Source organism: Cyanistes caeruleus, unplaced genomic scaffold (genome assembly GCF_971803275.1).
Source record: "Cyanistes caeruleus unplaced genomic scaffold, bCyaCae1.hap1.1 HAP1_SUPER_30, whole genome shotgun sequence".
NCBI lineage: Eukaryota > Metazoa > Chordata > Aves > Passeriformes > Paridae > Cyanistes > Cyanistes caeruleus.
The window spans coordinates 1316641-1341559 of NW_028256295.1; the positions used below are offsets into that span (position 1 = coordinate 1316641).

The 24919-nt window shown below is 55.0% G+C and overlaps 1 protein-coding gene and 1 long non-coding RNA gene across 2 annotated transcripts in view; one reads left to right on the plus strand and one right to left on the minus strand.

Moving 5' to 3' along the window:
• Nucleotides 1-24919, plus strand: part of LOC147645258 (uncharacterized) — an 86171-nt gene that overhangs the window by 1166 nt on the left and 60086 nt on the right. The window contains exons 2-3 of the mRNA XM_086874763.1: nucleotides 961-1765; nucleotides 20219-20894. Coding sequence (XP_086730889.1) covers nucleotides 961-1765; nucleotides 20219-20894 — 1481 coding nt within the window. The remainder of the gene's footprint in view (nucleotides 1-960; nucleotides 1766-20218; nucleotides 20895-24919) is intronic.
• LOC147645259 (uncharacterized) lies at nucleotides 8982-10243 on the minus strand. The gene is made up of 2 exons (XR_015282422.1): nucleotides 10044-10243; nucleotides 8982-9516 (listed from the first exon to the last, which is right to left on the minus strand). It is a non-coding gene; the product is annotated as an uncharacterized LOC147645259 (long non-coding RNA).

The window sequence follows — 24919 nt, forward strand, 5'->3', positions numbered from 1 at the left end:
TAGCCCCCTCCTGTGGGATCATCACCCACCATCCCACAGGTGATGGGGGAGTGGGAGCTTTGCCCGGATATCCTGGGGGGGTCCCTGGGTTGGGTTTATTTTGCGGGGGGGGAATGTTTGGAGAATGTGGAACTCCAAAGCTGAGCGAAAAATCCTACTTGGGGGGACATTGGGGGGTCTCACCATCCCTAAGTGGGGAAATGGAAACAGGGGGAACTTTTCGGATTCCTGGCACTCCCAGCAGCCTGGGGATGGTAGGGACCGAGCAGACAGGTTGTCCCCAGTACAAGCTTGACTCCCAGCAGCTGGGACAGGCGGGAACCCTTGAACCCCAAACAGGAGAGACTAGAGATGGGGAACTCCTGGGAGGCATTTTCAGAGCTGAATCTTGGTGTTTTTTGGAGGTTTTATGGACCCCAGATGTCCGGTGACTTCTAGAGATGAGCTTGGACAGAGGGACCTGCAAACTCAATGTCCTCATCCCTTGTATTTCCCCAAACCAGGATTTCCCATTCCCAAACTTTGGCTGGATGGAGAAGGAGGCTGCGAGGAAGAGGAAGATGCCCCAGGACACCTAGGCAGGTGAGGAGGAAGTCAGTGCCCCTTTCCCCCTCTCTCCTGCTTCATCTCCCAGCCCAGCAGGGCCCCCGGCTGCAGGACAACCCCGCTGCCGACGCCGTCCTGCCGGGGACGCACTGGGGGGATCTCCTTCCCCTTCCCTCTGGCACGGAGGCAAATCCCATCCTCTCCTTGTCCTTCCTCCCCCAGACCAGGAGCTGAGGATGGAGACCAGGGAGGACAAATCCCCACAGGAGAAGCTCATGGAAGAGGCAATTTTGAGCAGCTCCACAGCACAGGAATCCAACAGGGAGGAAAATCCCCAGAGATCCCACAGGAGGAGGGGCTCCAAACCCATCCCAGGGTGCTCTGAGGAGGAAAGACCCACCCTGTGCTGGGAAGGCAGCCAGAGATCCAGCCAGGGCTCTGAGCTGGTGGTCCATGAGCAGCTTCAGGATGGGGAGAAGCGCTACAAGTGCTTGGAGTGTGGGAAGAGCTTCAGCCAGAGCAACAGCCTGATCCGCCACCAGATGATCCACACTGGGGAATGGGCCTACGAGTGTGGGGAATGTGGGAAGGGCTTCAGCTGCAGCTCCCACCTCATCCGTCACCAGCGCATCCACACTGGGGAGAGGCCCTACGAGTGTCCCGAGTGTGGGAAGAGGTTTCAGAGGAGCTCCACTCTCCTTGTACACCAGCGGATTCACACGGATGAGAAGCCCTTCCGCTGTCCTGACTGTGGGGAGGGCTTCAAGCACAACTCCCACCTCATCAGGCACCGGCGCATCCACACTGGGGAGAGGCCCTATGAGTGTGGGGAATGTGGGAAGAGTTTCAGACAGAGCTCCAACCTGATCTGCCACCAGAGGATCCACACTGGGCAACGGCCCTATGAGTGTGGGGAGTGTGGGATGACCTACAGCCGGAGGTCCCAGCTGATCATCCACCAGATGATCCACACTGGGGAGAGGCCCTATGAGTGTCCTGAGTGTGGGAAGAGGTTTCAGACCAGCTCCCATCTCCTCCTGCACCAGCGGATTCACATGGATGAGAGGCCCTTCCGCTGCCCTGACTGCAGGAAGGGCTTCAAGCACAACTCCCACCTCATCACCCACCAGCGCATCCATACTGGGGAGAGGCCCTATGAGTGTCCCCAGTGTGGGAAGAGCTTCACCCAGAGCTCTAAGTTGACCCAGCACCAACAGAGGCACCGGTAAGGGAAGCCCTGCGAGTGCCCCAAGTGCAGGAAGAGCTTTGTGCACTGCTCCAGCTCCATCCCCCACCAGAGGACCCACGTTGGGCAGAGCTCTGATGACCCACGTTCCCAGTGATCGGTGTTGGCAACACACTGGGCTGGTGGTCATTCTGGTTTGGTTCTATCTTTTGATTCATCTTCATCTCTTTAAAACAGACAAAATTGGAATAAAAGTCTACAAATTCATCAAAGGCATCTAAAACCTCACATTTATCAATGCTTCAAGGGAATCTGGGAGATACTTGGGAGTATTCAGGGGTTGTGGGGTTATTTGGTGGAGTTGTCTCCATTTCTTGGCACTCAAGGAGACGAGAGGGTTCGATCTGTCACCTCAAAACCGCTCAGTCCCACTGAAATCTACTCAATCCCACCCAAAATGACTGGATTCCGCAGCCCCTCAGGGTGTGTTGCCTTAAATTTTAGCTTTCATTTCTTTCATGTTCTGCACTGCCTAGGTTTGTAGTTTTGAACTTCACATTAGGTGTCACTGAGCTCTCTTCACAGAGTAGGTAGTGTAGGTTTTCCAAGCAAGGCAAACACCCCAATTCAGGAGCCAGCACCGTGGCCTCCCCCCCTGGCCACCCTGGCCAATCTACCCACAAGACATCAATGTGATGGATGGCGAAGCAATGGCGTTTATTGCAGGAGAATTTGACCTTTTATAACCTAGGGTCATTGTGTTACTCCCATCTGCTTACGTTACACTTGAGTGCTATTTGCTAATTACAGAAGGTTTTACTATCCTAACAGAGGGGTTTTTGCTAACTTTCCGTTACATCCCGAAATCTTCAGATCGCCAGGCCTTAAACTACAACAGGTAGACAAAACAATTCCTTTTCTAGCTTGATACCAAGGACAGTCGTTACAAGTTCCAAGCCCAAAAGCATAAACAAGGGTGGACTGAAGAGAGAAAACAAGATGGATGGGACTTCATCATCTGAAGCTGTAACTGGACAATGAACCCAAATATGCAGATGGACCTAAACTTCTAGAAATGTGAGACTTTGTGATCAGTTGTTCATTTTTGTGACCATTTTTGGTCCATCCTGGGTGTAGCCCTGGCTACAAGTACAGGTTATGGTACTGCCCAAGGTGTATCCTTTAAGGCCTTTTAATAAACTTCATTCTTAACTCTGTCCAGCCTCTGTTCTAGGCCAGCCTTCTGAAGGCATCAGGTGGAATGGGGTTGGAAGGGGACTGGGTGAAGTGGGATGCAGATCAGGAGGGGTGAGATGGGCATTGGGTGGGGCAGGATGGGTGGGATGGAGTTTGGGAGGTGTGAAATGTGGGAAATAGAGCTTGGGAAGGGGGTCTTGATGGCCAGCAGGGTTGGGGTTTGGATTGGGGAGGTGGGGTGGGGTCTGGAATGAGACAGCCAAAGTTTGGGGATGATGAAGGGAGCAGGAGGCCATTACTGAGTTTTTCTGTGAGATTCCCCTGCCCAGGGAGGCAAAGATTGAGTTTCAAATGAACATTGTTAAAGTGAGAGGCGTGGGCAAGAGGGAATTCCATCCCTCTGCCTCAGAGGATGGGCCCTGTGAGCCCAGGAAGAAACTCCACCCTGGACCCCTCGTGGGGTGGCAGCCCAGGGATTTCTGACTGGGTTTGGGCCCCTGGGGTTTCTCCCTTGCTGTGTTCCCAGTGGTCCCTGACCTTGAACTCCACCCTGGTTCTCAAACCCATCTCCCTGCCTCTGTTTGGGGCTGTCTCTGGATCTGAGTTTGTTCCTGAGCTGAATAAATGGTTTCCTGAGCAGAATCCCATCTCGTTGGTGTCCCATGCCTGTTCCTGGCAACTGTGGCCTCCCTGGACATGATCCTGCAGCCCTGGAATGCAAGACCCTGCAAACTCGAGACCCACCCTTGACCACCTAAAAATCCCAAAATTCCCTAAAATTCACCCAAATCCCTCAAAATTCCCTTAACTTCCCTAGACTGGCCTTTTTGTTCCCTCCGCTGCCTCCGCAGACGGTGTTTTGGGGACACCCCCAGGAATTTGCAGGGGGTCTCTCCTCCCCTGCCACCCCCAAAAAACCCACTGCTTCTGGGAAAAAAATTCCCAAAAATCCCTTTGATTCAAGGGGGAGTTCCCCCATTTTTTACGCATTTTTTGGGGGTTCTCCCCCAAATTTTTCAGGTTTTTTTGCCTTTTTTTGCCAGTTTTTTTTTTTGGTTTTGGCATTTTTAAAAGTGAAATTTTGGGGGGGGGGTGTTCCCCCAATTTTTTTGGGGGTGTCCCTCAATTATTTCCTGGGAATTCGACCCCTCCCTCGATATATCCTTTGTCCCCCTCCCCCCAAATTGGGTTGAGGGGATTTTTTTTCTTTTTTTTTTTTTTTCTGTTTTTCTTTATTTTTACCTTTCCCCACCCTTGTATTCTTTTTTCCTCTTTTAATTTATTTGTACTTAATTGGGGGGGCTCAGGGGCAGGAATTTTGGGGAGGGGTCACCTGGGGGGGCTAGAAAATTTGGGGAGACACCCATTCCCCCAAAAAACAGGAAAAATCACAGGAATTCTGGTGTTTTCCCCCCCATCCCAAGGTGTGAAAAATATGAAATAAAAAATTTACGTTCTCAACTTTTATGGTGATTTTTGGGGAGAGAGTTGCGATTTTGGGGGGGGTTGGGGAGGAGTTGCTGTTTTTTGCAGGGGAGTCTCCCAGGTTTTGGAGTGGAATTTGGGATTTTGGGGGGAATTTGGAGGTTTGGGGGGAAATTTGGGGTGTTGGGGAGAAACTTTGAGGGTCCTGGGGGAATTTCAAGGTTTTAGGGCAGAAATTTTAGGGGTTTTTTTGTAACATTTGGGTGTAGGTGGAGGAAATTTGGGGTTTTAGGGAGAACTTTGGGGTTCTTAGGGAGAGGATTTGGGGTTTTGGGAAAGAAATTGGGGTTTGGGGGGGAAATTTGGTGGTTTTGGGGGAAATTTGGGGGGGTGGGGAAATTTTGGGGGTTTTGATGAATTCTGGGGTTTTGAAGGGAAATTTGGGTTTGGGAGGAAATTTGGAGTTTTGGGGTAGGATTTTGAGTCTTAGGTGGATTTGGGACTTTGGGGGGAGTATGGGGGTTTTGGGGTTTTTGGGGTGATTTGTGAGGAATTTTGGTATTTTTGGGGAGGAATTTGGTGGTTTTTGGGGGAATCTCAGGGGTCCTGGGGGGGGTTCTGATTTTGGTAAAGGGGATTTGGGGAGAATTTTTTGGGTTTTGGGGGAATTTCCATTGATGGGGATGGGTCCTGATCCCATTGAGAAGGGGCATTTTGGGGAGGCCTGAATTTGGGGGGGGGGTCTCAGGGAGGATTCCCCATTTTGGGGCAGGGTTTGGGGTGGATTTAGGAGGATTTTCCAGTGATGGGGAGGCATCTTGGGGGTGGGATTTGGGGAGGGGTCTCATCAGAGCCCAATCCTGAGCTGGAAGTGGGGGGGATGTTGGGAGTGGAATTTGGGGAGGATCTGGGGGGAGATTTTCCAGCCATGAGGAAGGGTCCCGGTCCCGGGGCAGTTCCTGAATTTGGGGAGCAGTCTGGAATTTGGGAGGGGTCTCATTGGGGCAGCAGGCAGAGCTGGAAGGGGGACAGGATGTTGGCACAGCCGCTCTCCAGGGGGGCCGTGGGCAGCTCCTCGGGGGGTGCTGGGGGTCGCGGCCGCAGGCGCTGCAGCAGCGAGGTCAGGAACAGGAACAGCTCTGCCCACACCAGCGCCTCCCCCAGGCACAGCCGCTGCCCTGTGGGGAGGGGGCGTCAGCACCGCCCCACCACAAAGGGTCGGGGGTCCCAAAAGGGGTGGGGGTCTCCAGAGAGTCTGGGGGTCCCAAAGGGATGGGGGTCTCTAGAGGCTCTGGGGTCCCAAAGGGGGCTGGGAGTTCCAAAAGGGGCTGGGGGTTTCAGGGATTGGGGATTCAAAAAGGGCCAAGGGGATTCCAAAGGGTCTGGGGACTTTGGGGGCTATGGGATCCCAAAAGGGTCTGGGGTCCCAAGAGGGTCTGGGCTACCCCAAAAAGGGTCTGGGGGGTCCCTAATGGGTCTGGGAGCTTTGGGATTGGGGTCCAAAAATGGTCTGGGTGTTTCAGGGGTGGGGGTCCCAAATGGGTCAGGAGTACCCACCCCGAGGAATTTTGGGATTTCAAAAGAATGTAGGGCCACACCCCAAAGGAATTTGGGGATTTTTGGGATTCCAGAAGGATTTAGGGCCCCACCCCAAGGATTTATGGGATTTTTGGGGTGCCCACTGGCCGAGAAGGGCACAAAGGCCTCATTGCACTGGAACTGACCCTGCTCATCCAGGATGTTCCCAGGGTCAAATTTTGAGGATTTTTGAAGGATTTGGGGTTGTATAGGACCGAGCTCAGCAGGGGGTAAATGTCTGTGTCCTGTGGGGTCCGGTGTGGGGCCAGAAGTGTCATTTGGGGTCAGGTGTGGGGTCAGAGGAGTCCTTTAGAGTAATTTGGGGTTATTTGTGGTGATTTGGGTTCATTGGTGTCATTTGGGGTTACTAGGGTGTAAGAGACAGTCTGAAGTTTCCCTCATCTGCCTCACAACCATTGCAAGAACAGAGACCAAGACCCTGAAGACCCCAAGGGAATTTGTGCAGGGGTTCTGGCCCGGTTGAGGTGGAAGCTTGCCAGGTGATGGTTTGCAGGTGTGCTTGTTGTGCTGTCAAGGTACACTGCCTTCATTCCTGCTGCTGAGCAGGGACTCGTAAGGAGCGGCCTGTTCTGTACCTTACACCTGCTTCCCAGAGCAAGGGGTCTCATCACAATAGCCTGGGAATTTCCCCACCTCTTGGCCAGCTGCCCCTTGCTTTGAAACAGACTGTAAAAGTGACTTTTCCAAGTTACTTTCTTCGAGAGAGATCTCCCCATGGAAGAAGACACCGGTGACCCCGTCTCGTCTGTTGGTAACTATAAGCACCTCTTTTCTCTCTTTACGTTGGCTCTTTACCCCTCTCTCCCTCTTTCCCTCTCTCCCTCTTTCTCTCCCCCTCTCATCTATCACACAACACATGTTGCTGGCACTAAAATAAAGGTGCATTATTGCTGTTGTGATTTAAACTGAAATCCCCTGGGGTCCTTTTTGCACTCTGAGCTCAAACGAACCTCTCACGACTCCCACTTGTGTTAGGGGATCGTGACACTCGGCAGCGGGGTGACCCAAGGTGCGGCTTAGAGCAAATGCTCCACGGCACAAGGATATTGGTAGGCACATGGTGGAGACAAGGATGAGGAGGAGACCTCCAGTATGGGTTCCAAAGGCTTCTACTCCACTGCAGGGTCCAGGGACTGAAGACTGAGAACACAACTGTGTGGGGGTTTTTATATGGGGGAGGCCAGAGGGAGGGTACAAAATTTTAACCAATAGGAAGAAGCTGTGGGAGGAGTGGAAGGTTCCATTCAACAATACAACAGGGGAAACAAGGGGAGCAGAGTGGGTCACATGGGCCAATGGGGCATTGGAGATCAGGGGATTTCCAGAGGGGTGGCTCAGGTAGGAGGCTGGCCTAAGGGAAGACTGACAAATGGGTGTAATGACAGACGGGGAACATGAGAAAACAAGGGGTGGGCTTGAGGCAGGATTTGATAGGTGGGTAGGAGGATACAAACTAGGAGCAAACCAATGACTTAGGGGAATAATGGGAGAAACCACTCAAACAAAACACACCACAACAATAGAACTGTTAACCATTACAGGAGGTGACATCTTCAGGAGGCAATGGATGTGAGTGAGCCCTTGCCACATTGACACTGATTGTTCTATGTGGAAAGGGACACTGAGAACTTGCCTCCAGCATTCTCCATGGATCTCAAACTGCCATGTGCCAGGGCTTTCAGATAATCCATGTTCTGATCTAAATCTAGAAGGGAGCACAGATCAGAACCCTTTCCATGGTGCCCCCAGCAGAGCTGCATCCGCCTTTGTCCAGCAGGGAAAGGGATGCGGGAAAAGCGGGCAGGTGCCACCCTGCTCTATTTGTGTGCCAGACCTGAGCCTCAAATGTTTCTGGTTTCTTAGCTAATTTCTCCCTGGCTCCTCTTTAACACGAGCAAGAGAATAACATCGCACAGTCCTGTTTGACAAATAAGGCTTGTGAACAGCTGAGTGCTTCCACTAAGTTAAAAATGTGCTTGAAAGCTGACCTTCTGTTTGCCCAGGCCTCCTCACCTCTGTAGATGAGGTGGCTTTATACTGCTGGTATGTGGGTTTTAGGAGTATGTGGGTTTTTATCTGTGATAGAGATGAGGAAGTGTTGAACTCGTTCCAATGAGCTGCCAAAAGCAGTGACTTTAGTCCCTCTTTGGCTGGGGAGCAGCACCGGCCTTGTTGAACGCCGGCAGCAGCACGAGCAGGACTCCTCCAGCAGCAGGGACACGCCACAAGCCAGCAGGGAACTGTGGCACCAGAGGGGACGGTGGCACCAGAGGGGACCGTGGCACCAGAGGGGACCGTGGCACCAGCCATGCCCAAGGTCTGAACAGGGTGGCAAAGTCAGGTGGTGCTACCCGGCTGCATGAACAGCCCAGGCAAGGCGTGGTGAGGAGCCAGGTCTGGGGGCCATCCAAGGAGTCCTGTCAAGAGCAAATGGTTCTAATATTCTCTCTGGGATGAAAAAGGAGCAATCTTTAGGGTGAACTCGTGCTAATAAATATTTGCTCACATATGGTGGGGTTTCTCTGCAAATGGGCTTTGATGGGAAATTTCTGACCACATTTAGTTTTACTCTTTAAGTCGAGCACCTGAGTAGCTTTGTTAAGGAATGGAGAATTGTTTGTAGCTCAGTATTTTCTCAGGAGGAGCCTTACATTTTAGCACAGGAGGAAGGTAAGGCAAAGTTTAAAAGCTTTCCCCTCCTGAAGTGACACACTTTCTGAGGAGTCTGTGAGGAGAATTCCCCTCAGCCACTGCCAGGGCTGCTTGCCTCCTCTGCAGGCTCAGGATTCTGGGAGTTCCACGAGCCTCAGCTCCCACAGTATTTTCCTCTGAATATTTCTTGTTTTGCAGTACACAGGGAGAATATTTTGTGCTAGATTCTCTTCTGGGTTTTGAGGTGAATCTTAGTAATTCTGTTGATTTTCCTGTCCAGACGAACTTTTGGTAGATAGGAAGGAAAAGGGAAGAAGTACCATGGAAAATCAATTGCTCAAAATCTGAGAGGCTCAACCACAGTAAAAATGAAGTCTAAATTGAGGAATTTTTTTATTTTTTTTTTCCCTTGCTAGGTGGGGTAAAACATGAAGTGTTAATAAAGTTCTTTGAAAAGATTCAGCAAGCACCTAGCTATATGAAAATCAAAAGAATGAAGGATGAGACGAGGCATGGGAAGAATCTTCAGCCCTTCCCTGTTGAAAGTAAAACAGTAGGAAAACTGCCTCTGGCTGTTACCCACAGGTAACGTGTTATTTGCAGCAAAGAGCAGATGGGCCAAGCTGTTGGTGGCCCAAGCCCTGCCGTGACTGGCCCACTTTCAGTCCTAGCTGGACCAGGGTGGCCGGCTCGGGAGGGGAGGAGGTGGGGGGATCTCAGGGGGCTTCTGCTTCACAGCCGGGCTGGGGGGCCGTGGAGGAGGCACGGAGTGCTGGTGTTCTGCTTTCTGGAACGATTCCTCCTTCTGAGGCCACGTCTGAGAGCTGTCAAACCGGACAGTCTTTGGGCTCCCTGGGGGCGAGGGAGAGTCGCGCCTTCTTGGCCGGGAAGCTGGAGCTGCAGCAGGGCGACTGTGGAGAGAAGAGGTGGCTGAGGCCCGCAGCTGCTGCTGGCACACAGGGACCCTCCTGCACAGCAGGGCCCAGAGCTGCCAAGGCTCCCCAGCACGGCTGCAGCTGCTGGCACAGCTTGGCCCAGCTGGACAGCTGCCCCTCAAGGCCCTGGAGAGCAGGGGATGGCTCTGGGCAGGGTCCCTGACCAGGAGCGGGCCCCAGAGCACCTCTGCCTGTCAAGGGCAATCTCGTCCCCGCTCTTTCTCCTGCCCACCTTGCTTTGCCTCTGCCCGCTGCTCCTGGGGCTGCTCTTGGCCAGGCAGCCTCAGTGGCAGCCAGCACTGGCTGCAGCCCCAGCGGGCTCCCCAGGACAAGGCCCAGCAATTAAGAGGCCAATGGAAGGCCTGGGCAGCAGCAGAACTCTCAGCAGAGTGTTTTGGGCAACCAAGGACTAGCCACAAGTCCACAGCAGCCTCACTGGGAATGTCTCCTGACTATGAGCAGCCTTTCAAGAAGCTGGAGGGTGGGGATGAACAACAACTTACCGTTTCTTGTCCTTCCACCACCGGAATCCAACATAGCAGAGAATCATGGAAAGGGGCACTGTGAACAGTGTCACTACAGTGCCTATCATGCAGGACTTGCGCACATCCTGCGGGCAGAACACTCTTGGGGTGCTCGGTGCATTCTCAGCATTTATATTTGACTTGCCAAGCGCTTCTGTGGGAGCAATGGGCAGCGTGAGCCTCTGCTGTGCTCCATTGCTGAGCTGGCAGCACACTGGATACGGCCAGGATATTCTCTGTTGCCCCCAGAGCTGGGGCCTGCAGGCACCTTGGCACCCCTTGGCACAGGCTGTGACACCCAACAAAGCCCAGAAGGCCGGGAGCAGAGCCCAGGGGCAGTGCAGCTGCTTGGGCAGTGGCTCCTTCCAGGGACACGGGCCAAACCCATCCCTGAGCAGCCACTGCCACCCCTGACCCTCCCTGCTCTGTGACAGCTCCCCCAGCCAAAGGGGACAGAGCCAGGTCCTGTCAGGGGCCAGTGCAGCCCCTGCCCAGTTGGGAGCCAGGGCTGGCTGTGGCCCTGGGATCGCAGCAGGGCTCCTGCTCAGGGCTGCTCCTGTGTCTTGGGCCTCAGGATGCTTAGGGCCAGCTCCAGGAGCAGCTGCTTGGGGATGGATGTTGGTGAACGAGTACCTTTTCCTAAGGGCTGGGAATGAGCTCCAGAGGCCTGGAAGCTGCAGCACCTCCAGCTTTGGCTGCTGCTCAGCCGTGCAAGGGCCAGCCCTGGGGAAAGAGTTGCTGGCACACAGCCCGGCCAAGGGAGAGCCCAGCACAGCAATTACCTCCTGTGCCTGGGCCTGGCATCTCCTCCTTTCCTGCATCAGCAGCTGGCACAGAGACATTGCTTCCTCTAGCATATGTCATTGTCTGCACAGACATTTCCTCCAGCACTTGAGAAAGGAAAAGGGACAGCTGGATAAGATAGAACTGTTCGCCATTAGGTCAGGTGGTATCTTCAGGAGGCAATACTTGTCAAATCATGGATAAGGATCAAGAGGAAAGGCCAGGTTATTGGGGCTGGGTCAGGGCCCTCCCTCCTCCAAACAGTCCCTACACCTGATCTAGCCCAAGACTGGGAAATTGCAGGGGATCTTAGGTTGTTTATGACCCATGGTGTAGTTTGGGCTCCCTGTCAGCTGATGCCAAATGCCTTCCTGCAGAGGCTGGGGAGAAGCTGCAGCCAGGCCAGGCTGGGAAACAGCCCTGCAGGGCATGAACACATGCAGGGCAGTGAGGCTGACATGGATCCCTTCCTGCTGTGCCGGGCACAGCGTGTCCAGATGTGCAGAGAAAGCCCCCGGCTGCTGAGTCTCAGGAGAAGGCTGAGGGACATGGACCCACCACGGCGTCTCTCCAGATCACTCAACATCTTGTCCAGAAGTTGGGATGCCTCCAGGGATTTCTTGTCTTCTGTGTCTTGGTTCTTCCATCTAGGAGGACCTTAATGGAAAGTAGTTCCATTTCTCCTTCAGGCCAGAGTGGCAGTGAGTGCACCTGGGTGACTGCTGCCCTCCAAGGCACTCCCTCCTCTCCACCTTCCACTCAGGAGCAGGAGCAGGGGGACCACGTGCCTGCAGTGGCCTCACACTGGGATGGAAGGAGTCCCTTGCATGGCAGACAGGAGAGAAAAAACTCCCTGGAGCTGCCAGCAGCTATGAACAGAGCCCCAGGCAGGGCCAGGGCTTGGCAGCAGCAGCCAGAACAGCTCAGGCTCCCTGGGGCCAGAAATGAGCCACACAAGGCACAGCCCTGGGGCACAGCCTTGGGCCTGGCCCCTTCCCTCTCTGCTCTTCTCCGTGGCTGCACAGGGCACACGGAAGGTGACACTGGCATTAAACATGGGAAGAGGATTGACAGCTAAACGCTCCTTCTTCCCACTGACAGCAATGCTGTGGGATCACTCAGGGCTCCAGAAGGGAGCAGGGCGAGGTTTCCAGAATCCATCAACCTTCAGACTCTCAAGGGAAATGGCACGTGAGTCAGCTCTTGCCACCTTGACACTGATTGTTCTGTGCAGAAAGGGACATTGAGAACTTGCCTCCAACATTCTCCATGGATCTCAAACCATTATGTGCCAGGGCTTTCAGGTACTCCATGTCACGATCCCAATCTAGAAGGGAGCACAGATCAGAATCATTCCATGGTGTGCTGGGATCCCATTCTGTTTTAGGGAACTGGGCACTGCAAGGTGAATGGGTAAGGCTGTGGGAGCCAGATGTCAATGGACATGGCCAAAGCTGCAGAGTGGCCTGGGGAGCTCTGGGCTGGCTCTGGTCGCTCTCCACCCTCTTTGCCGGCCCTGTGCAACATCCTTGGAGGGGCAGTGGGACCAGCCAAGGGCCCCTGAGGCCTCTGTCCCTCCCACAGAGGAAACCCTCCCTAAAGCCCTGGGGAAAACCATCCCCAACACTTCCCAGGGAGAAGGGAGCACTGTCCCAGGAAGGGGGACTGAGGCTGCCGGCTCACCTGCTCGCCCTGCTCGCCACGGAGCAGCCTGGGCAGCCCTGTCAGGCAGGGCCACTGCCAGGAGGAGCAGGAGGAGGAGGCGCAGAGCAAAGGCCATGGTGCCTTGCCCACTGCCAGTCCTGCAGCTCTTGCTGCCACCACTGTCCTGACACCGCTGTCCCAATGTCAGCACCGCTGCTGCCACCGCCGCTGCTGCCACAACAGTCGTGGTCAAGGACTGACTGCTCGGTCCTTGTGGTGCTGGGCAACCACGGGGCTCTGGGACCTCTGTGACCTCAGAGCCTGCTGTCACCTCAGCCTGCTGTCACCCCAGAGACTGCTGTGACCTCATGGCCAGGGTGGAATTGTGTGGGGAGTGGGATCTGCCTTCTTCACCAGGGACCTCATCCTGCCCAGCAGCTCTGTCCAAGGGCTATGACAGGGTCCCAGCCCAGCTGATCTCACAGGCTGGGGGATGAAGGGATGGAGAGCAGCCCTGCTGAGAAGGACTTGTGGCTGCTGCAAGGAGAGAGGCTGGACATGAGCCAGCCATGTGCCCCCAAATGAGGGTGCCCAGCAGCTTGAAGGAGGTGATTCCACCACCCCTCTGCTCTGCTGCGAGCTCACCTGGAGTACTGCATCCACCTCTGGGTGCCCAGCATAGAAAGGACATGGTCCTGTTGGAGCTGGTCCAGAGGAGGGACAAAATGCTCTGAGGGCTGGAGCCCCTCTGCTTTGGAGACAGGCTGGGCTAGCTGGGGGTGTTCAGCCTGGAAGAGGGAAGGCTCCACGGAGACCTGATTGCTCCCTTTCAGTACTTTAAGGGGGCTTGTAAAAAAGACAGGACAGAATTTTTAGTAGGGCCCATTGTGACAAGACTGAGGGGGAATGTTTTCAATCTAAAAGATGGTAGATTCAGACTAGACATAAGAAAGACGTTTTTTACACTGTGGGTTTTGAAACCCTGGCACAGGTTGCCCAGAGAGGTGGGCATCCATCCCTGCTGACATTCAAGCTCATACTCTGAGCAACCTGATCTAAAGGTGTCCCTGCTCTCTGCAGGGCACTGGACTAGATGGCCTTTAAATGTCCCTTCCAAGCCAAGCCATTCTGTGCTGCTGTGCACCAGCAAAGCAGTGCTGGAATAATGCTGGGGTGATGATGCTGGCACCTGTGTTTTGGTAGTTGTGCCATTTAGCTGTTGGCCAAGAGAGGATTGATGGGCTGCACAGTGAAGTCTGCAGAGAACAGTGTGCTCAAGGAGAAACAGGAGAGGAACAGGGCTTCCAGCTCAGATAAACGCCAGCATTTTGCTGCCCATTCCTTGTTAAGAAATAAAGGAATGTCCTGAAGATCCCTTCAATGTGGGTGCACTATTGGCTGTATCAGTACTTGTGTTCTGTAAAACAGGTGAGTTGCTACAACTTCTTGCCCCATTTATCACTGGATAAAACCCAAATACTGCATTGCTCCATGTCTACTTTCTTCCAAGTAAAGGCAGATTTTGTTCATTCTTGAGTGGGACATATTCATCTGTTGACAAGCAAATTCTTCTTGCCGTTCATACAACGTCGATATGCTCTAATTGGATTGTAATTAAGATCTACCACTCATTGTAATTAAGACTGATGGATTGTGAGGCGAAGTGTTGCATAATTTGCCCTGGAGAGAGTTTTTCTCTAATTCAATGATACATGAAGACAGGTGTAGCCTACCATACTTGTGGCATTAGTCTCCCACTCTGTCCTTTCCTCTCACCCAAGGGGAGGATCGAGGTCTGCAGGTCTCATCTGTGCACAGAAAGAGTTCATATCTCACCCAGACCTGCAGATGCTCATGATGGTTTCTGCCGGGCAGTGGCCGAAGCAGTCACGGTGATGGATTTCAGGCAGCGCTGGGGCTGTGCCAAGATCTCAGGGGGCCAGGCCAGAACAGTCGTGGCTGTTCTGCCCACATGGCTGGTCCCAGGCCCCTGCTCCCTTCAATCCCAGCTGCGGGCCGATGGCTTCCCCTCCCTGTGCCCGGCAGCCGCTGGGGCCGCGCGGGCCGTGGTGAAGGGGCCTGGCCCAGCCCAGAGCCGCTCCCGGGGCCTGGCGGAGCCCGGCTCGGTGCAGGCCAGGCTGGAGCAGGGCCGGCCTGACCAGCACCCAGTTAACTCTTCACAGCTGGAAACAACAGAGAGCTTTCCGGGGCTTGCCCGTCTTTAAAATGTGGATTTCACACAGGAGGATACAGCTTTTAAATGGTTTAATACCTTGACAATTCTCAGAGCCAGCCAGCTGTTGGTTTTGCTAAGCACAGAGGAAGCTCTTAGCAGCTCCCTCCTAGAAAAAGTCATTTGCGTGGGTGGCTTCTTCCCTCCTCACCAAGTATCAACTAATATAAAACCAGCACAGACACTCAGGGTGTAACAGGAAGAATTTTTGAAGCAATTGTTTTAAAGCAAAATCAGTTATTAAGCACAGATTGATGTCACTCCCCCAGACCACTGGAGAGGGACAGTGACCCTGTCACCTCCCCCTGGCCAGCCCATTCCAATTCCCAATCAGCCTTTCTGGGAAGAACTCCTTCCTATTGTCCAGCCTAAACCTGCCCTGGTGCAGCTCAAGGCTGTGTCTCCTTGTCCTGCCCTCCAGCAGATCCCCACTCGCAGCCAGCTTGGTGTCATCTGCAATTTGTGAGTGCTGGACTTGACCCCCTCAGCCAGACCCTCAGTGAAGATATTAACCAGGCCTGGGCCCAGCACAGATCCCTGGGGACACCACCAGGGACTGGACACCAGCTGGATGCAGCACCATCCCCACCACTCTCTGGGCCCGGCCTCCAGCCAGTTCTGCAGCCAGCAAAGAGTGCTCCTGTCCAAGCCGTGGGCTGCAGCTTTTCCAGGGAATGCTGCGGCTCTCCGTGTCCAAGGCCTTGCTCAAGTCCAGCTCGACACATCCAGAGCCTTTCCCGCACCCACCAGGCGGGTCAGCTGGTTATAAAAGGAGATCAGGTTGGTCAGGCAGGACCTGCCCCTCCTAAAGCCACGCTGGCTGGGTCTGAGCCCTGGGCCATCCTGGAGGTGGCGTGTGATGGCACTCAAGGGGATCTGTTCCAAAACCTCACCAGGCACCGAGCTCAGGCTGACAGGCCTGCAGTTCCCCAGAGCCTCCTGCCAGCCCTTCTTGGGGATGGGCTCACACTGGCACCTCCAGTCCTCTGGGACCTCCCCGGTGAGCCAGGACTGATGAGGAGAAATGATGGAGAGCAGCTTGGGGAGCTCATCCACCAGCTCCCTCATCCCCCTAGCATGGATCCCATCCCATCCCATCCACCTGTGAGCATCTGAGTGGCTCAGCAGGTCTCTGACTGCTTCCTCCTGGATTACAGGGGGCTGCTCTGCTCCCTGTCCCCATCTACCAGCTCAGGGGAACACTTGTCCTGAGGAAATCCTGTCTTGATGTTGAAAAGTGAGGCAAAGAAGGGGTTAAGTACCTCAGCCTTTTCCTCATCTTTGGTAACCATATCCCCCCCAATAAGGAATGGAGGTTGTCCATAGCCTTCCTTTTGCCATTCATGTATTTATAAACACATATTTATTATCCTTCACAGAAGCAGCCAGGTTAAGCTCTAATTGAACTTTCACCTCTCTACTTTTCTTTCTGCATGACCTAATGACATCCTTAAACATTTCCTGAGTTGCCCGCCCCTCTGTCCAAAGGTGATGCACTCTCATCTTTTCCCTGAGCTCCTCCAAAAGCTCCCTGTCCACCCAGGCCGGTCATTTTCCTCACCAGCTCATTTTCTGTCACAGAGGGACAGGCTGTTCCTGCTCCTTCAAGACTTTTTTCTTGAAGTGTGTCTATCCTTCCTGGAATCCTTTGTTTTAAAAGGCTCTTTCCCTTAAAAACTCAGTAGCTGATTTAGTACTCCCCAAATCTGCATCCTTAATCGGCTGAAGTCTCTTCTTCCTAAGTCCAGTGTGGGAGTTTTGTTGATGCCCCTCCTTCTTTCACAGAATATTTCAAAACTCAATGATTTCATGGCCACTGTACCCCAGGCAGCCTCCAACCACCACATCCCCCAGCAGCCCTTCTCTGTCTGTGAACAGCAGGAGACACAGCTTTCCTTGGCAGTGGCAAGAGAAGGAAACCTCCCCAAAGTGCAGCTTGGCAGGTTCAGCCTGGAGGGGAGGAGAAAGAAAAGTCTCTGCCAGGGTAGAATTTTGGTGCAGGAGGTGTCCCAGCGTGAGACCGGACCATGCCATGGCTGTGTGTGCCAGGAGCCGGCAGTCAGTGGGGCCCAGGGATGCTCCAAGGGACTTGGAGTTTTGCTTCTGACTCCTTGAGCAGCACCTTCAACCTTCTCTCAGTGCCTGAGGGTGCTGGACTCAGCCCCAAATGCACCCTGGGGTTCATTAAAATACAGAAAGCCTTGGGGCTCTTTCTCTTCCTTCCATTGTCTTCAAGTCCAAAGTTTGTGCATCTGCTTGGAGTCAGTTTGGAGTTCTGTTGAGGAGGAAGATTTGAAAATCCACCACTTTTTTTAATTTTTTTTATTTTTTTTAAATCAAGGGTGTATTTTTTTATTTTCTAGTTGAGAGAAGAGGTGACAGAAGCATTCCCCAAGTGATCCTAATGCTGAATGTCTCCTGAGGAAGTCTGGTCACAGAGAAGAATGAGCTCCTTCTGGGCTGTCCCTGTTTGGACAACCTGCTCCTCACCCCGAGCCTCAGCATGTCTGACATCGCCCACCTGGGACTGACATCCCAAAGCATTGAGAACATTTATCAACTTTTCTTTATCATTAAAATCTGATTCATTAATAAAAATAAAATTTTACTTTTTATAATAATTCTGTATTTTTATAACCTAATTTTTATATTTATATGAAAGAATTTATACATTTTTAGCAACTAAAAACTTTATTGGTCTTTGTTTCTAAATACCAAAATTCCTTTCATAAATTAATTAACCACTATTTCTCCCTCTTTATGCTAATTACACATATTTTTAATCCTTAGATTATCATTATTAAAATCTCCTCAGACAGGGTAAAAGGAGCAAGTTTGGGGTCCATGGAGATTTTTCTGAGGAACATCTGGGGCAGTTTTGGGTCTGGGGAGGGAATTTAGAGACAACCTGGGGGTCTGGAGGACACTTGGGGGAGCCGGGTTGGCACTTGGAGGGGCACTTGGGGATTCTGTGGGACAATTCGGGGTCAGGGGGAGCACTTGGGGGTCCAGGGGGGCACTTGGAGGTCAGGGAGGGGAATCTGGGGGCCCTTCGGGGTCCGGGTGGGCACTTGGGGGGCTATAACAGGGAATCTCTGGGTCGCGGGGGATGATGGGAGTTGTAGGCGCTGGTATAATGAGGCTTAATGGAGCCGCGGAGCATCACGGGAGTTGGAGGCTCAGCGCCAATAGGTTCCGGTAAGGCGCGGGGCATGACGGGAGATGCAGTCCCGGCTGGAATAGCGCTCTATGGGGGCCGCGGAGCATGATGGGAGCTGTAGTCCCGGAAGTGGCTCCGAAGGCGCGTTCGGCGGTGTGGGAAAGCGCTTGGAGAACACTTCTGCGTCCGAGCTGCAGGTGCTCTGGGCGAATGTACACGGCTCGGGAGCATTTGGGGGGAACCTGGGGAGCTGTGACCGGGCTCTTTAGGGCGCGGGGCACGGCAGGAGGTTTGGGCGCGGAACTGTGTTGTGGGATGATGGGAGATGAATTCCCAGCAGTGGCTGGAAGGGGAATCTGTGGGGTCGGGAGCATTCAGGGATCCAGGGACGCTTTGGGGGGCCTCGAACGGGCGCTGAGGGGGCACTCGGGGATCCTGAAGGGTCTGGGGGACACATGGGACATATGGGGGGCGATCCCGGGGTTCTGGGGAGTGCAGGGCATATTCCCAGTTCCTGACAACCTGGTCTCAATTGCCCCCTGGAGGCTCCTACTGACTGCCAGTATCATCCCAGTATGATCCCAGTATGATCCCAGTATGATGTCAGTACACAGCCAGTGCAATCTCAGCCACTGCCAGGATGATCCCAGTACAAACCAGTCCCTGCCAGTGCTGCCACTCCTGGGATCCCCCAGCCCTCTCTGTGTTCCCCGGTCCCACATCTCCCCAGAGGAGCCCCAAGGGCTGGCAGTCCCCAGCCAGGGTCCCCAGCCAGCCCCAGGTTGGATCTGCAGCCCCCAATTTTCCCAGTTTCCCTCTCCTTTTCCCCGGGCCGGGTTCCCCCCGTCCCCAGCGGGTGGGAGCAGCGGAGAGCCCCGCGCTGCCCATCCCGACCTGTCCTGGCTCCATCCCCACTCCTGCCGTGGGCTGTGAGGGGTTTGGGAACGGGGCACCGAGGGTGTCACTGCTCCTGGGGGAGGAGGGAGGAAGAAGGAGAGAGAGAAGGGATGGAAGTAGGAGAAGGAGGTGGGGTTAGGGAGGAAGAGGAGGAGGAAGGATGGAAGGGGAGGAGAGGGAGGAAGAGGAGGGACAAAGGAGGATCACGGAAAGGAGAAGGAACCACAAGGTTGAGCACTCCTTGAATTCATAGCCCCCTCCTGTGGGATCATCACCCACCATCCCACAGGTGATGGGGGAGTGGGAGCTTTGCCCGGATATCCTGGGGGGGTCCCTGGGTTGGGTTTATTTTGCGGGCGGGGAATGTTTGGAGAATGTGGAACTCCAAAGCTGAGTGGAAAATCCTACTTGGGGGGACATTGGGGGGTCTCACCATCCCTAAGTGGGGAAATGGAAACAGGGGGAACTTTTTGGATTCCTGGCACTCCCAGCAGCCTGGGGATGGTAGGGACCGAGCAGACAGGTTGTCCCCAGTACAAGCTTGACTCCCAGCAGCTGGGACAGGCGGGAACCCTTGAACCTTCTCTTCTTGAAGACAGGGGAGACTAGAGATGGGGAACTCCTGGGAGGCATTTTCAGAGCTGAATATTGGTGATTTTTGGAGGTTTTATGGACCCCAGATGTCCGGTGACTTCTAGAGATGAGCTTGGACAGAGGGACCTGCAAACTCAATGTCCTCATCCCTTGTATTTCCCCAAACCAGGATTTCCCATTCCCAAACCTTGGCTGGATGGAGAAGGAGGCTGTGAGGAAGAGGAAGATGTCCCAGGACACCGAGGCAGGTGAGGAGGAAGTCAGTGCCCCTTTCCCCCTCTCTCCTGCTCCGTCTCCCAGCCCAGCCTGGCCCCCGGCTGCAGGACAGCCCCGCTGCCGACGCCGTCCTGCCAGGGACACACTGGGGGGATCTCCTTCCCCTTCCCTCTGGCACGGAGGCAAATCCCATCCTCTCCTTGTCCTTCCTCCCCCAGACAAGGAGCTGAGGATGGAGACCAGGGAGGACAAATCCCCACGGCAGAAACTCGTGGAAGAGGCCGTTTTGAGCAGCTCCACAGTGCAGGAATCCAATGGGGAGGAAAATCCCCAGAGATCCCGCAGGAGAAGGGGCTCCAAACCCATCCCAGGGTGCTCTGAGGAGGAAAGACCCACCCTGTGCCGGGAAGGCGGCCGGAGATCCAGCCGGGGCTCTGAGCTGGTGGTCCATGAGCAGCTTCAGGATGGGGAGAAGCCCTACAAGTGCTTGGAGTGTGGGAAGAGCTTCAGCCAGAGCAACCGCCTATTCTGTCACCAGATGATCCACACTGGGGAATGGGCCTACGAGTGTGGGGAATGTGGGAAGGGCTTCAGCTGCAGCTCCCAACTCATCATCCACCAGCGCATCCACACTGGGGAGAGGCCCTACGAGTGTCCCGAGTGTGGGAAGAGGTTTCAGAGCAGCTCCGATGTTGTCCTGCAGCAGCGGATTCACACGGATGAGAGGCCCTTCCGCTGCCCTGACTGTGGGGGGGGCTTCAAGCAGAACTACACCCTCATCACCCACCGGCGCATCCACACTGGGGAGAGGCCCTATGAGTGTGGGGAATGTGGGAAGAGCTTCAGCCGGAACTCCAGCCTGATCTGCCACCAGAGGATCCACACCGGGGAACAGCCCTATGAGTGTGAGAAATGTGGGATGACCTTCAGCCGGAGGTCCCATCTGACCATCCACCAGATGATCCACACTGGGGAGAGGCCCTATGAGTGTCCCGAGTGTGGGAAGAGGTTTCAGACCAGCTCCCATCTCCTCGAGCACCAGCGGATTCACACGGATGAGAGGCCCTTCCGCTGCCCCGACTGCAGGAAGGGCTTCAAGCACAACTCCCACCTCATCACCCACCGGCGCATCCACACTGGGGAGAGGCCCTACGAGTGTGGGGAATGTGGGAAGAGCTTCAGCCACAGCTCCAGCCTCAACACTCACAAACGCCTCCACACTGGGGAGACACCCTACGAGTGTCCCCTGTGTGGGAAGAGCTTCACCTGGAGATCTAGCTTGACCCAACACCAACGGCAGCACCAGTAAGGGAAGCTCTGCAAATGCCCCAAAGTACATGAAGAGCTTTGTGCACTGCTCCAGCTTCATCCCCCCTTGGAAAATTCAAGGTTGGCAGAGACCTGGTGATCCATGTCCCTTTGATCCATGCTGGGGAGACACCTGTACCTTTTCCTGCCTATGGCAATGACATGATGTGGGATCAAAGAACGTGAGGGTCTGGCCATGGCCCTTTTGTTATATTCAATCCCATCTCAGGTCATTGCCAGGGGCAGGTGTTGGGGGTTAGGTGTCTTTTTTTTTTTAATTCTGGATTGCCCGTGGAATTTTTACCCATTAGTTGTGGGGACAGCCTAACTGTGGGTACTTGGTGGGTGCTTGACAAAAGACAAAGAGTTTGGCCGGGCCCAGGGAGGGAAGGGGGGCAGGAAAAGAGGAGAGCGGGGACAGTTTGGGGGGCTTTCTTCAGCTTCGGAGAAGGACACGTTGGGTGCAGAGATGCTGCAGTGGGCACAAGAGAATTTCACCATCACCCACAAAGAGCTGCTGCTGCTTCTCCTTCTCCCCTCTTTGTTGGTGGCCTCGCACCCCCTGTCCTGCCGGGACGTGTGGCAGTGCCAGGCACCGCCGCGGAGCTGCTGATCCACCTCAGCCACCGGCCCAGGATCTCAGCTCATCCCTGCTGTTCCAGCTGAGTGTTCCTCAGAGCCCTGCAGGAGCACCGGGACTGCCCACCCGAGGGGGTTTGTGAAACAAAGCCTCTCCTCCATCCCTTCCCGTCTCAGCTGAGAAGGTTGTCACAGGGGCCCTGGTTCTGTTTTCTTGTTAATGCTGAAGTTATTGTTGTTTGTTTGCCTGGTTATAAATACTAATAAAGAACTGTTATTCCTATCCCCAGATCTCTGTCTGAAAGCCCCTTGATTTCAGAATTATAATAATTCATAGGGAGGGGGTCTACATTTTCATTCCAGGGGAGGCCCCTGCCCTCCCTAGCAGACACCTGTCTTCCAAAACAAAGACAGATGGGGAGTTTCTCCATCCTCCTCATCCTTGTGGGGCCAGCAGTGCTCTTGGTTCCTCATGCTCTTTTTGTGGGGCCTTTTGTGTCTGTGCCCGTCCAACTTAGGGGGACAGTGGATATTTTCTGCCCCCTTTCTGCTTCTGGGAAGCCTGTGCGGGCTCTTAGTCCCTCTCTGATTTGGGGGGTGCCAGTGTTGTCAGCATCCTGGCAGCCCCCGGCTGCTCTTTGCCCTTTGCCAGGCCAGGGGTGTTCTCTGTCCCCTTGCAATTTGTGGGGCTGGCACAGGCACAATTCCCCTCCTCTTTGGGGGGGCTGGCAGTCTCCCCTTCCCCCTCTGACTTGGGTGCTGCTGTGGCCTCCATCCATCTCTTATTTTGGGTTGCCAGGTATTTATCTCCCTTCAGTTTGGGGGGCCCGGGGATCGCCTCCATCCTCCTCCAGTTTTGAGGGGCCTGGGAGAAGTCTCTGTCTCCCACCGATTTGGGGGGACTGGTGCAGGCTCCACCCCCCTCTGATTTTGAGGGACAACCTGGAGGAAAGGCACCAAAATCTTGACAAAGGCTGAAGAGAACACTCTGATTACCCCTTTTGCCAAGAGGTTCCCTTAGCTGAAGTTGCTAACAAGGACCAGACTCCCCAGCCCGCAGTGGGTTTTGGGTTGTTTTATTTCCTGGGCCCTCAGTCCTGCGTGGGACACGGGAACTGGGTGCTGCAGAGGCTGTGGCAAGGCATCAGAAATGGCCACCCAACACCCAAGGGTGCTAGAAGATCTGCTCCAGCACCGGCCAGTCCATGGGGTGCTTGGACAAACTCCAGCGGATCAGATGTTGGCAATCTGGGGAGAGAAGGCAGAAAGCGACGCTCACTTGCAGAAGGCTCCTGCCCAGCTGCTCCCGGCGCCTGCAGAAGCCGGGCCACGCTGCGTGTGCTGGGAGCTGCCCTTGGCGGGAGAGCAGCACGGCAGGACAAGCGTCCCCTCCTTCAGCCAAGCGTGCCACGCCCAGCCTGCCACGGGCCACCTGCTGCAGCCGGCCCTTGAGGGCACATGGACGTCCCGCGCAGCTGCGGGAGGGCCGGGCTGGGCTGTGCGGTGCCACCTGCCAAAGCCTGCCTGCTTCAGGCTGCGTACCAACCTGGAGAGACCTCCTGCGGGAAGAAGAGCTGCCCCAACACGGTGTCACACTCGTTCTCGAAGGGCAGGAACCCGCACACCATCTCCAACAGCAGCACGCCCAGGGACCAGATGGTCGCCCCATCGCCGTGGTAGCAGCGCAGGCCGATCCACTCGGGCGGGCAGTACGTGCGTGTTCCTAGGGGAGACGGGCGGCGCTGCTCAGGCGCAGGCTGCTGCCTTCCAGAGCCTGGTGCCAGCCTCCTGCCAGAGGCAGGGGCTGCAGCCGTGGCCACAACTTCCCCCCAAGGCATTCCTGCCTCCCCCTGACAATGGGCCAAAGCCAAGAAACCATTCTTCAAGGGTGAGAACTCCAGCGGAGCAGCCCAAGGCCGTGCGGGCCTGCCAAGCCGAGGACCCAGGGCCCGGCTTTTGTAGCCCCTTTCTGTCGGCAGGGCCTGCAGCCGGCTCCTGGGGCACAGCACCTGCCCCGTGCCACAGGGCAGCCGGCAGCCGGCTGAATGCCGCACCCCGCGGCCCAGGAGGGAATGGGGCTGTGCAGTGCCTGGCACTGGGAGCAGGGCCCGCGCTCTGGGCTCACCGGCAAACTGTGCAAAGGCCCACTCCTGGAGGAAGGTGCCGCAACCGAAGTCGATCAGCTTCAGGTCCCCAGTGTCTGGGTTGACGAGGAGGTTCTCTGGCTTGATGTCCCGGTGCAGGACGCCGCAAGCCGTGCAGTGCCATACGGCCTCTCCGAGGGATGGAGGCTGTCAGAGATAGTGGAGGCTCTTGGCACCATGGACGTTCTCTGACCGCCTGAGCTTCTTGCACGGATGGCGGGTCTTCTCTGCTGTGCCATCCTTGCAAGGCTTGAGGCTCTCCCAAGGATGGCCAATCTTGCTGGGAGCAGCCTCCTGAAGGGATGGTGGCTTCTGGAGAAGCTGGGAGAGCCACAGCAGGGCAGGTGGCCTCTCCTTATCAGCTTCTCCTGTTCTTTCCACAACGCCAGCCACATCCCAAAGAAGAGTGGCACAGATGTCCCATTGCGTGCCCAGTGCCGGATCATCACTTCCTGCAGCTCTTGGGCCACTGCCATGCAGGGACTGCAGCTGCTGGAGCTCTCCAGAGGGCTTGCGGGAGCACCTGGCCGCCAGCGAGGGGTGGCCCGAGGCCTGGAGAACCTGGGAGCCTCAGGGGCTGCTCGGTTCCTCCATGGGCCTCTGGGCCTAACCCTGGGGCGCTTCCTCGTCTGCCGCCTCCATGGTTTCCAGTGGCCACCGGCCCAGCAGACAGCCACAGCGGCCAGCAGCAGGACAAGGGCAGCCATCAGGACGCCACCGTCACCCATGGCTACGGCACGTCCCATGGCGACTGCACTGGCAGCTGCAGGGGCTGGCCCGGTTTATATAGGGCTGGCGTGGTGATGTCACAGTGCTGTGGCCAGCACAGCTGTGTGACATCACGGCCCTGCATCACACCAGAGCTTAACCCCTTTGTGACATCACGGCCCTGCGTCACCCCAGCCCTCACCAGTTCCACGGGAGCGAGGAAGGGGCTCCCTGTGGGCACTCGAGCACCCTCTGGAGCAGAGGAGAAGGAAGATTCTTGTCTAAATAGGACACGGGGATGAGGAGGGGAACGGTGATGATGTCACCTCCTTGCTGGCTGAGCATGGGACATGGATTGTCCAGTCGGGGATTGCAAAGTCCATGGACAGGACAAGCCCTGCTCAGCAACATGGAAACCATCGGTGTGCTGTCCACTACATTCCCATGCTGAATCCGAACTTGGATTCAAATCCAGCTCTGTGCCTCTTACTGGGATTTAAATGGATGTTATCCTATTGAAAACCAGTACCTTTAAAACTTTAGGTTTCTCTGACTTCAGGGAATTGAGGTGCAAATAAAATGAAAGGGT